We start from the raw sequence: 12,869 nt of genomic DNA, 5'->3' as shown, positions 1-12,869 counted from the left end.
CTATGGACTGGTGCAAGCATCTTGGAGTTGGAATATATTCTTTGATAAAGTGATCAAAGCATATGGTTTTATACAGACTTGCGGTGAAGCCTGTATTACAAGAAAGTGAGTGGGAGCACTACAACATTTCTGATAAGTATATGTGAATGACATATTGTTGATCAAAAATAATGTAGAATTTTCTGAAAAGCATAAAGGAGTGTTTGAAAAGAGTTTTTCAAAGAAAGACCTCGATGAAGCTGCTTACACATTGAACATCAAGATCTATAGAGATAGATCAAGACGCTTGATAAGTTTTTTCAATGAGTACATACCTTGACAAGATTTTGAAGTAGTTCAAAATGGAACAATCAAAGAAGGAGTTCTTGCCTGTGTTGCAAGGTGTGAAGTTGAGTAAAGACTCAAAACCCAACCACAGCAGAAAATATAAAGAGAATGAAAAGTCATTCCCTATGCCTCAGTCATAGGTTCTATAAAGTATGCTATGCTATTTACCAGTCCTATTGTATACCTTAGCATCTTTCTGGCAAGGGAGTACAATAGTGATCTAGGAGTAGATCACTGAACAGCGGTCAAAATTATCCTTAGAGGACTAAGGAAATATTTGTCAGTTATGGAGGTGATAAAAGAGTTCATCGTAAAGAGTTACGTCGATGCAAGCTTTTTACATCGATCTGGATGACTCTAAGTCTCGATCTGGATACATATTGAAAGTGGAAGCAATTAGCTAGAGTAGCTTCATGCAGAGCATTGTAGACATAGAAATTTGCGAAATACATACGGATCTGAATGTTGTAGACCCGTAGGCTAAACTTCTCTCACAAGCAAAACATGATCACTCTTTGGGTGTTAATCACATAACGATGTGAACTAGACTATTGACTCTAGTAAACCCTTTGGGTATTAGTCACATGGAGATGTGAACTAATCACATAAAGATGTGAACTAGATTATTGACTCTAGTGCAAGTGGGAGACTGAAGGAAATATGTCCTAGAGGCAATAATAAAGTTATTATTTATTTCCTTATATCATGATAAATGTTTATTATTCATGCTAGAATTGTATTAACCGGAAACTTAGTACATGTGTGAATACATAGACAAATAGAGTGTCACTAGTATGCCTCTACTTGACTAGCTCGTTGAATCAAAGATGGTTAAGTTTCCTAGCCATAGACATGAGTTGTCATTTGATTAACATGATCACATCATTAGAGAATGATGTGATTGACTTGACCCATTCCGTTAGCTTAGCACTTGATCGTTTTAGTTTACTGCTATTGCTTTCTTCATGACTTATACATGTTCCTATGACTATGAGATTATGCAACTCTCGATTAGCAGAGGAACACTTTCTGTGCTACCAAACGTCACAACGTAACTGGGTGATTATAAAGGTGCTCTACAGGTGTCTCCGATGGTACTTGTTGAGTTGGCATAGATCGAGATTAGGATTTGTCACTCTGATTGTCGGAGAGGTATCTCTGGGCCCTCTCGGTAATGCACATCACTATAAGCCTTGCAAACAATGCAACTAATGAGTTAGTTGCGGGATGATGCATTACAGAACGAGTAAAGAGACTTTCCTGTAACGAGATTGAGCTAGGTATTGAGATACCGACGATCAAATCTCGGGTAAGTAACATACCGATGACAAAGGGAACAACGTATGTTGTTATGCGGTTTGACCGATAAAGATCTTTGTAGAATATGTAGGAGCCAATATGAACATCCAGGTTCCGCTATTGGTTATTGACCAGAGACGTGTCTTGGTCATGTCTACATAGTTCTTGAACCCGTAGGGTCCACACGCTTAATGTTCACTGACGATTGGTATTATGAGTTTATGTGATTTGATGTACCGAAGGTAGTTCGGAGTCCCGGATGTGATCACGGACATGACGAGGAGTCTTGAAATGGTCGATACATAAAGATTGATATATTGAACGACTATATTCGGATACCGGAAGTGTTCCCGGTGATTTCGGAGAAAACCGGAGTGCCGGAGGGTTACCGGGACCCCCCCGGGAGAAGTAATGGGCCACATGGTCCTTAGTGGAGAGAGGGGGCCGGCCAGGGCAGGCCGCGCACCCCTCCCCCTCTGGTTCGAATTGGACTAGGGAAGGGGGGCGGCACCCCCCTTTCCTTCTCCCTCTCCTCCTTGCTTTCCCCCTCCTAGTAGGAGTAGGAAAGGGGAGTCCTACTCCTACTAGGAGGAGGACTCCTCCTCCTGGCGCGCCTAGCAAGGGCCGGACGGCCTCCCCCCTTGCTCCTTTATATACGGGAGTAGGGGCACCCTAGAACACACAAGTTGATTGTTCCAAGCCGTGTGCGGTGCCCCCCTTCACCATAATCCACCTCGATCATATCGTAGCAGTGCTTAGGAGAAGCCCTGCGTCGGTAGCAACATCATTATCGTCATCACGCCGTCGTGCTGACGGAACTCTCCCGTGAAGCTCTGCTGGATCGGAGTTCGTGGGACGTCATCGAGCTGAACGTGTGCTGAACTCGGAGGTGCCTTGCGTTCGGTACTTGGATCGGTCGGATCGTGAAGACATACGACTACATCAACCGCGTTCTCATAACGCTTCCGCTTACGGTCTATGAGGGTACGTAGACAATACTCCCCCCTCTCGTTGCGGTGCATCACCATGATCCTGCGTGTGCGTAGGATTTTTTTGAAATTACTACGTTTCCCAACAGTAGCATGAAAGCCTCTCTTCATGTTCTTATTCCTTCTTCCTTCTTGTTCTTTCTTCTTATTTCTTTCACGCGGCCACTAGATTGTGTGTCTTCGGCCGGTTTCTTCTATTCTTCCCCCTGGTGGCCGCCTTCCGATCTAGCCGCCGTCGTCGCCGCTGGCTTCCCGATCTATTCTGGCCGCTGTCATCCCATGTCGTGGGCTTCCCGATCTGTCCATAGCATGGTGCCTCCCGATCTCGCAGCTACCTTTCCGGCTCCGATCTGGATGATGTCCATGGCTGTGAGTTTGATCAGGGGAAGCACGCAGGTCTGGTGCATGAATGCATATACACAAATGCACATGCATGGACATGCATGCAGATGATCGGTGGCCGCCCAGACTGCTGGCTAGCTGCAACCCATGGTATTGTCGTCCACCTAGTTGACTACGTCATTGGGGATTGGATCCAGGATGGCGGAAGCCTCGCCACGGATTGTTGTCGCCATCAAAAGATTTTGTGAGAGTTTCATCTCTGCAGATATGGTGGTTCACTTCGGCGGCGAGATGCAAACTATGGACGATGTCTTGATGCAGAGGGATTCTTGTGCAGTGGCATCGGTCATATCGCTTGTAGCTGCTGGGATCATGGAAAAGTGGCAGCGACAACACATGAATGACCTTGATGGTGGTGCTACTTGAGCACCCGGTCTTGAGCTCGAGGGTGAAAGCCTTGGTCTGGCCCGAGTTGGGTATACCTGACAATGACGATGTTTTGATGTCGTTACCTTGTTGAAGGCATTGTTCGGAATGTTCGAATTGATTTTTTAGGGTGAAAACCTAGATTCTAGCCTTGGGTGGCTGGATTCGGTGATGGTGACACTTGAATGTCACTCCCTTCCTTAAGGTGTTACTGTTGAAGAACCTCGTCGTCCACGTGGTGTCATGAGATTGTCGGTGCAGATATGGTCATTGTTATAGTTTGCCGATCATGTTGTGATCGCTTTGGGGCTTTTTTCTTTTTTCCTCGCCTGCTCATAGCTTTGGTTTTGTATGACTTTGCTATTTGTCGGCGTGTTTTTGTGTGCGTGCGTTGGTGTTGGCTGCATGCATCCTAGCTATGCAGAGGCCGGGTGTGTGCTTATTGTGTTTGTATCTTCTTGATGCTTCATTTTGAGATTGATGTCCATTAGATAGCTAGGGCTATGATAGATGATCCATGTAAGTAATTTGTTAAAGACTCACCAAGCGCGACATACACATATGAAGGAGTCTAGAAAGTAGATGGAATTCATCGTCCACGGACCACAGTTTGGGCACTTCATCTTATTGGAGGCAATGCAACTCTCGATGTATTGTCCGGGTGCACGGTGCACGTATATATGGGTATAAGGGCAGCCCTCGGCCTCATCTATACAAGGAAACTAGAGGTGGGGTTGGTAGGAGATTATCCTAAAATATGTTCAACACCCCCCCCGGCAGTCGATACGTCACCAGTGACACATAGACTGGATCGGAACTCCTCAAATGTAGGCGTCAGTAACCCCTTCGTCATGACATCGGCAAACTGCTGAGCAGTGGGAACATGAAGAACGTGGACGCGCCCAAGGGCCACCTGCTCTCGCACGAAGTGAATGTCGAGCTCAATGTGCTTCGTGCGACGATGATGAACGGGGTTGGCGGAGAGGTAGACCGCAGAGACATTGTCACAGTAGACAATGATGGCCTTCGGAATATCAAGAAGCAACTCCTGGAGAAGCTAGCGAAGCCATGAGCACTCGGCGACGACATTAGCCACAGCACGATACTCAGCCTCGGCACTGGAGCGGGATACCGTGAGAGATTATTCTAACAGATACATGCATAAATATGTTAAACACATCTGAATGTGTTCTTCTAATCTTAATTCTCCTAGTGTCATGATGGCATGGTCTGAAACACAACGTATCACTGGAAGCTGGCGGCCATGTTTCTCTGTATATAAAGGTGTATTTGATGTTTCTCCTCTATAAAAATTATTCTGCCCATGCTGCTGCCTGATCGTGGCCGGTTACGACGGAGAGGAGCACTGCCGAGCCAGCGACACCGGGAGAAGTGTCACCGTGGCTGGAGACGACGGGGAAGAAAAAATCATCATGGCCGGAGATGACGGGGTGGCTCACGATAAGGGCGTCAGGTTGGGCCCGGGGTGGCCGATGGCGAGGTAGGCGGCTGTGGCAGTGGCTGCGGGCGGCATGGTCGTCTCCTTGTTTGTTGTGAGAGTTGTCCTTTTTGAACTAAAAATAGTCCAAAGTATAGTTTTTTAAAGGATGCAAACTCATAATTTTTTTTCGTCGAAACAAACTTATAACTTTTGGAAGGAGTTATATATTGATGCCTTCTCTAGTTCAGGATAGAGACATCTTGAGAATACGAAAACTATAGGAAGTGAGATGATATGTATGTTATTTTCTATAAGAAAAGGTATGCCATTTGATTCATAGAATATAAGTTTTTTCAACGAGTCTAGTCTATTTTTTTTTTAAATGTGAAGGATTAACTCTTCTTTTTTTCTTTTTCTTTTTGCGTGGAAAAAGTGGGTTTTATTCCTCAGAAACAGAATTACAGTCAGCTAGTACAACATGAGCAACACTGCCTGGCACCCGGCGCAACCAACATGCCTAGAAGAAAAGGAGAATCACCCCGGTCTCTGCATCTGACTGATGAAGGGCTCTGAAGGCTTTAGAACTTCTATAAAATTGATGTAAACCAAATGAGGCCTTAGGATCCGCTAGTTAGAGAAACTAGTTCTTAGAGGATTTAGAGATGTTTTACGATAAATGGTAGTGGTAAGCAAGTTCGAGTTATCTAATAACGATAGACTCCAAGGCACATGGGAACATCGTGCGTGATGGCTAGTTGGACACGCTGTAGCACAATGCATGCTCATGTTTGAACTTGTCAACCCTCATTGTTTTTGCAAACACATCACGATCGGACTTGTCTTCGGTTAGCTTTGTTGGTTCTGAAAATATCATCTTGCCCTCCTTAATCTAAATTTTTTCATTCTAGTGTTCTCCCCATCCTGAAGTTCAACGGTTCCCCTTTCTTCGACCACCGTCAAGGTTCACGCTCTAGGGTTCGCGAAGTCTCAACAAGTTCCCCTCACTTAGGCCACCAGCGAGGTGATGGAGGGTAGGGGAACTCATGTCTCTGTCTCTGGTGTGTTGGAAGGGTTCTTTGGTTAGGTTTTGGTGTCGCGGTAATGTTGTTTCAACAATGGTAGGGGTATTGTCTCAAATAAAAGTCCTTCAATTTGGATCCCATCTTAGTGACGCTCGGTCTAGAATCAATGAGTTTGGGAGTTTCTATTCCTGTCGGTGTTCATGGACAACATGTTGGTTCTTCATACTTTACATCGGTGTAACACTATGGCATCGTCAACGGTATTTTCATGTTTTCCAACAGTTGAGCCTTTGTAGGCAAGATTGTTGCCTGACCGTCGTATCCAATTTGGGAGGCTCCACCGGTGCAATCCTCACCTAATCAATCATCGTGTGAAAAATACATGTTGAGACACCCCACCATTGCCATTGCGCGAGAACCCCCCTCTTCTTGAAGTGGATCCGGCGACACCGACACCAGAAAAGGGAGGTCACGCGGTATCGCCGAGTGGAGTGACAGGGGAGGTTGCAGCTAGGTTTTTTATTCTTTCGCTCTAAGTTCCATAATTATAACATTTTTACAAGAAATGTGTGATATACATATTTAGAATATTTTGTATTTTTACGGCATTCAAATATTCTTTTGGTGACATGTTTATGGAACTTGTACAAGTACACTAGCTTGCAAAGGCCCCCGTCATGTGCTGTGAAATTCACTTCTTCTGGATATAAGACAGTACGTACATGTCAAAGAAAACAAAGGGAGAAGGATCCACGATTCCATTCCTTGTCACGATGAAGTACAAAGAACCAGTAAACTAACCTCCGGAAGTCCAAGTGTCTCTCTTATTCTATATTCTCGCAACGAACTAATCCTCCCTCTTTCTTATCAAAGAGAGAAACCGAAAATAAAAACACCCTGAAAGCCAAGCCAGGGCCCTCGGGAGATCTGTGCTTATGCCGCGGCGTGGTCAAAGACCATTTTCGTGGAGGCTAATAAGATCAAGATGATGCGAGCGGAGGGGAAGGCGGCGAGGAGCGCGAACCGATCGTCGCCGTGGAAGAGCAGCTATGTTGCGTACGGCCTGTTGCTCGGCTCCCTGCTTGTGCTCCTCTACCTGATGGTGTCAACGCAGTTCAGCTACAGCCAAAAAGGTATCATGATCAATCCTCCTCTTCTTCTAATTGTCATAGAGGGAATCAACTTTAGGAGCTCAAGGAGCAGGAAAGTTTTATGATCAGTCCTTACAATCTTTATCTTGGTGCTCAAACGCAGCCTTGTTGGACCCAGCGGCAATCGATTCAGCTGAAGCAATCCCTGCAAAGCATCGAAGGAGCCATCCAGGGCAAGGCACGCACGCACGCCGAATCAATATATACCTAGGGATCTTTAGATAATTTTGTGTAGCTAAATCTGCTGAAGTTTTGAAGCTACTGTAGATGATGCGAGCAGAGGAATGGAGGAATTCAGCCAGGAGGAGGAAGAGGAGAAGGCCAAGGCGCACACGGAACCATCAACGCCACGGCGTCAAGGTAAACGTTAGTTGCGTCATAATAATATAAGAGATACCTTGTTGATTAACCAAGAACAAGTCTCGATTTCGACCTTTTCGTCCCCTCTTCTTCAGAGAAACAGGACGAGAGCGAGCAGCAGTGGGCAGGGAGAAATTCGATCGAAGAACAACCAGGTGCCATTTCTGTTTATTGTTGTTGTTTTTGTTCAATTATTAGCAGCCATCGTGTCATCAAATTTTTCTGATGTGTGGTGCCAATCAGGCAACGAAATGAAATCCGACAACTGGGAGGCGAAAAGCCAGGACAAGAACGAGGAGGCAGCCGAATCAAAGGAATTCGGTATGATAATACGTGTGACTGACTTGAATTGCTTTACCCAAACTGTCAAGTTCGATCTGGTGAACATCATCATGTTTGCGTGCGATCGATGTTCAGGCGGAGGAACGGATGACTACAACAATGTGGCCGACGCCAAGCCGATTTGCGACACGTCGTTCGGCAAGTACGACATCTGCGAGCTGGCCGGCGACGCGCGAGCTCAGGGAGGCCCCGGCGCCACCGTCACGCTCGTCTCGCCGCGGGCTCCCCCCAAGGAGTGGCAGATCAAGCCCTACTCCCGCAAGTACCTCGACGGCCTGAAGCAGGTCACGGTGAGGGCCGTCCCAAACTCCCGTGACGCCCCGCAGTGCACGACGCAGCTCAACATCCCGGCGATGGTGATCGAGCTCGGCGGTCTCACCGGCAACTACTGGCACGACTTCACCGACGTCCTCGTCCCGCTCTTCATCGGCGCGCGCCGCTTCAACGGGGAGGTCCAGCTCCTCGTCGTCAACCTCCTGCCCTTCTGGGTGGACAGGTACAAGCGGATCTTCGCCCAGATCTCGCGCCACGACGTCGTGGACTTTGAGAACGACGACGGCGCCGTCCGGTGCTACCCGCACGTCGTCGTGGGCTACGGCAGCCGCAAGGAGTTCACCATCGACCCCTCCCTCGACGAAACCGGCGGGGACTACACCATGGTCGACTTCACCAGGTTCTTGAGGCACGCGTACTCGCTGCCGCGTGACCGGCCGATCAAGCTCGGCGACGTCCGTCCGCCCGGCGGGCGCCGCCGGCGTCCGCGAATGATCATCCTGGAGAGGACGAACAGACGGAAGATCCTCAACCTCCCGGAGGTCGTCGCGGCGGCGGAGGCGGCGGGGTTCAAGGTGGTCGTCGCCGGGCGCCCGAAGGCCAGCTACGACGAGTTCACGCGGGAGATGAACTCCTTCGACGTCATGGTCGGCGTGCACGGCGCCGGGCTGACAAACTGCGTGTACCTGCCCACGGGGGCCGTGTTCCTGCAGATCGTGCCGTACGGGCGGCTGGAGGAGATCGCCCGGACCGACTTCGGGGACCCGGCCCGCGACATGGGGCTCCGGTACATCGAGTACAGCGTGGCGGCGGAGGAGAGCTCGCTGATGGGCGTGTTCGGGAAGGAGCACCCCATGATCAAGGACCCCGCCGCCATCCACCTGAGCGGGTGGGGGAACGTGGCGGAGTGGTACCTCGGCAAGCAGGACGTGCGGATCGACGTAGAGAGGTTTAGGCCCTCTCTGCTGCGGGCATTGGAGCACCTGCGGTAGAGAGTTTGATTGAACAAAGACGATGACATTCTTTTTTTTCTTTTTTCTTTTTTCTTTGTTAGATTTTGATATAGTTAGAATAGTCTCAATGTACATGGATGATAATTAATATTGTCTTCAATGTACAACAATCATAGTACTATTTTCCATATGATATTATGAAGAACGTTTCTTTTGTTTTGTGAAAAAACTGATTATATTTTACTTCTTTATTTTGAAAACCAAACATATTAACCAATAAATGTTGGGTCGCGCTAATTGTCACACGTGTGGCAGGAAGGGAGACGCATCACACGTCTTTAATGTAAACAGATTGCCACGTCATCGCATGCATGCATGTAGAAATCTTTTTGGATTTTCAGTTTTTAAAATGTTTTATCTCTTAAACGAAAAATCCGATTGAAAATCCATTTTCACCATTAAATCCCTTGCGATGAGATCTTCGAAATTAGATCCCATGTTGATATGTTTTGATGAATTTTTTTATTAAAAGTTGCCATGTCTATTGCATATGAATTGCCATGATGTTTACACTGAAGTTGCCATGATATGTTTCAGCTATTTTCTTCTACATTTAAATGTAAATTTTGACATTTAGAAAATGAGGAATTAAGAAACTAGACTTGCCATGAACCATAAACTAAAATTGCCATGATACATGCACGTAAAATTGCCATGGTTCATACAAAAAATAATTTTCATGGTCAAAGTACTGGAGTTGCCATCATCAAAATACTAAAATTGCCATGATCTACAAACTAATATTGCCACATGGCAACTTTAGTTTAAGCCCTATGGCAACTGCAGTGTAAACATCGTGGCAACTTCTGGCAAAAAAAAATCGTTGAAACATATCAACATGGGGTTTAGTTTTGAAGATCTCGTCGAGACGAATTTAATGATGAAAATGGATTTTTAGTTCGCTTTTTTATTTAGGAGATACAACATTTTTAAGCCGAAAACCAAAAAAAATTCTGCTCATGTCATCTATTCATACGTGGCAAAATGAGTGGTGATGGAGGCGTGTGGGCGATGTGCAAATGCCCACACGTGTGGGCGTTAACATTTCCGTAAATGTTTACAGGACCCGTCGCGCAGGACAAAACTCCACCGATAAACCACCTGTTTCTTTACTCTTATAAAAAACAAAGTCGGTGATGATGGTGTGTTTGCCATTCTGCGATATAGGCCGTCCGATTTATATCTGATGAATAGGAAGGAAACTATGGCAATTTTGAAAAAAATACCCACACCCCTTTTCATATTTGCAAATAAGGCTTTCCCTCGTTCAACCTTTTCTCCCAAAAAATAAACTATTTATACAGATGCATCTTGATGTTCCGTGCAACGTATGAGCATCTTGATAGTTAAAAAAAATATAACTTAGCCAATGGATAAAGATTTTCAAATAATTTTACAAATTTACTCATATAAGTAAAAAAAACAGTGTACTAATAATTCCTTCATCTAGGAGAGTAAAGAATATTTACTTCTAGAATACAACAAGTATGGAATTGTTTCACAGACCACTTGTCAGAACGGTGGTTCATGGAGTTGACTGGCTGCTAAGAGATTCTTGGACGACTAAGAATCAGCAAAATCACTTAATTAATAGCCAGAATCAGAAGAAAGAAAAATAGGGCCAGTGTACCATTTCATAGCGGATACAGTAGTAACCTTGTTGAAGTCCAAACTGGTGCGCTTGTATTTGTACTCCCGCCTTCTAGGCTGTTTGCCTAGTGGTATTAAGACAGATCAGTCCCAACCAGGACGAGTGCGATTTTAGGGTGATGGTCTGCAGGGCACGTGTATAAAGACTTTTTGTTTGTCATCAACAAGGTTGAACCAACTTCAATAGTGAAGTGATAATAACAACACGCCGACGGCTCATTCTAGCGGTAGTAGTTGTTGTTTGATGGTCTCGAGACCTCGATGTAACCAATCTACTAATTTGAAGGTTTTCTAATTTGATAGACTAGCCACAATGGGTAGTAATAAACTAGTAACATGCATATGTTATTAGTCTATATTACTACCTTTAGAGTGAGAATTAACATATGTGTGCTAACATGCAACATTTCAATTATTAGGTTATAGACCCATCTCGTCTTGATACGTGTGATGTTACTCATACTACTAGTAATTAGCGATGTTACCACTTTGCTCTTCTTTTTCATTTATTGCTTGTCACATTATCTATTTTATCTAAATATGTGTGATATTAGTGCATATGTTACTCTCATTGTGGGTAGTTATACAGGGACAATGCAAGAATGAATCAATCTTTTACTCTCTCCGTTCCAAAATATAGCGCGCCCACGTTTTTCGAGATTTAACTTTGACCATAAATTTAACCAACGAAACCGATTGCGGCGGGTATAATTTTTGCTCTCACCGCAGTCGGTCTCGCTGGTTAAATTTATGGTTAAAGTTGAAGCACGGAGATCAAAGACACACTATATTTTGGAACGGAAGAAGTATTATATTTGAGGGGCTTTGTACTGATGACTTTTTAATATATTTGATTTTTCCCGCAAAACAAAAGGCTGATCTGTCTCTCAATGCAGCAGCAACTGTTCCGTCGTCACGTGGTGGGAACTTCTACCACTAATCGAAGAAGAAGTCGCAACTGTAGATCCTACTTTTTAATCGAAGAAGAAGTCGCAACTGTAGATCCTCCAGAAAAAGTCGTCAATGTGCAGGCTGATTGATGTACACTAGATGATGCCTCGCGCGTTACTGCGAAAATTGGTTGTAATATATTTCAATAATACTAAAATATGTGAAATATAAATTTTTAGATTGACAACACATGAACCAAAATAAAATATGCATATGGCTTATCATATGTGATAAAATATTTATTGAATATAAGTTGAACAATAGAATGATAATTATTTTTTCATGCATGGTTGCATGTTATGGTGGGCCTTATTTCATCTATAATTATATGGTGATGTGGCATGCTTGCATGTTAAGATAAATAGGTTAGTGAGGATCAATCTCTTAGATATATAGGATGCAGTTGAACTAATCGTGCTTAACTGATAGAATTATTAGGAGGTCCCATTTTTTAAAGAGAATTGTCGTTGTCAACTTTTCTTCCAAGGAGAAACTGTCCTATGCTGCCAGCAACGAGCTACGTGCACGGACATGCTCTCAACAACCAGAATTCATATGATTTTCAACGTAGGAACAAGGGCGGTGCTACAGTGTTGGGCCAGGGGCAATTGACCCCGATGCCCTTGGCCCAAACACCGGTACGTATATAAAAGCCCCAGTCTCACATTCACGATGGGCAGCCCAAAAAAGCACCCAGTCTCACATTCATGATGTAACCGTAGTTTTACCTAAAACAAATGTAACCATATTTATTTTGTTATGTTACGTTGGCAACTATGATTTTTCATTTATGTGAGGTTACTGAAAATCATTTTAGGCATGTTAGTTAATGCGACCTACACATTTTTTTAGTCATATATATCATTGCTACTTTTTCAGGATAAATTAGTGCTACTTGTTCGTGTTGACCCCGGAGACCTTTTTTTTTCTGGCTTCACCCCTGTGTAGGAAGCTCACAAAAACCTTGTTTTTTGTCCGCTAGGACGTTCTCAAGAAAGCGGCCTTACAATTGGACTGTGTAGGTCTACAACGCGCAACCATCTATTTTCCACTTAATTTTCTGCCAGCAAATTAACAGGTACCACAAAATAACTAAAGAACGCTTAATTAAGGTTCAAAGGGCATTTCATGACAATTTAAGTGGCATCTTGAGGTTGTATGCATGTGTTTTGACCTACATTGCATTGTATGTAAATGTGTATCGACCTACATTGCATTTAGTTACACGTGTCGTAGCATTATTTCAAGTATAATTGCTACTAAGCAAAAAAAAGTATTTACTA

General features: G+C 44.6%; 1 protein-coding gene across 2 annotated transcripts; it reads left to right on the top strand.

The window, feature by feature from the left end:
* Window positions 1–6,643: 6,643 nt before the first annotated feature.
* LOC125523748 (beta-1,2-xylosyltransferase XYXT1) lies at window positions 6,644–9,113 on the top strand. 2 transcript variants are annotated; one of them, XM_048688810.2, is made up of 6 exons: window positions 6,644–6,979; window positions 7,101–7,175; window positions 7,256–7,357; window positions 7,453–7,512; window positions 7,601–7,678; window positions 7,775–9,113. In XM_048688810.2, exons 1-6 carry the CDS (start codon window positions 6,832–6,834, stop codon window positions 8,962–8,964), a joined length of 1,653 nt encoding a protein of 550 aa, XP_048544767.2. In that variant the 5' UTR covers window positions 6,644–6,831; the 3' UTR covers window positions 8,965–9,113. The 2 variants fall into 2 exon arrangements, with proteins under 2 accessions (XP_048544767.2, XP_048544768.2); XM_048688811.2 differs by having other exon boundaries at window positions 6,649–6,979; window positions 7,265–7,357.
* Window positions 9,114–12,869: the final 3,756 nt, after the last annotated feature.

The sequence above is a fragment of the Triticum urartu genome, chromosome 7A, assembly GCF_056163025.1.
Source record: "Triticum urartu cultivar PI428250 chromosome 7A, HENAU_Tu73, whole genome shotgun sequence".
NCBI classification, from domain to species: domain Eukaryota; kingdom Viridiplantae; phylum Streptophyta; class Magnoliopsida; order Poales; family Poaceae; genus Triticum; species Triticum urartu.
This window is presented reverse-complemented; position numbering and strand designations above follow the sequence as displayed.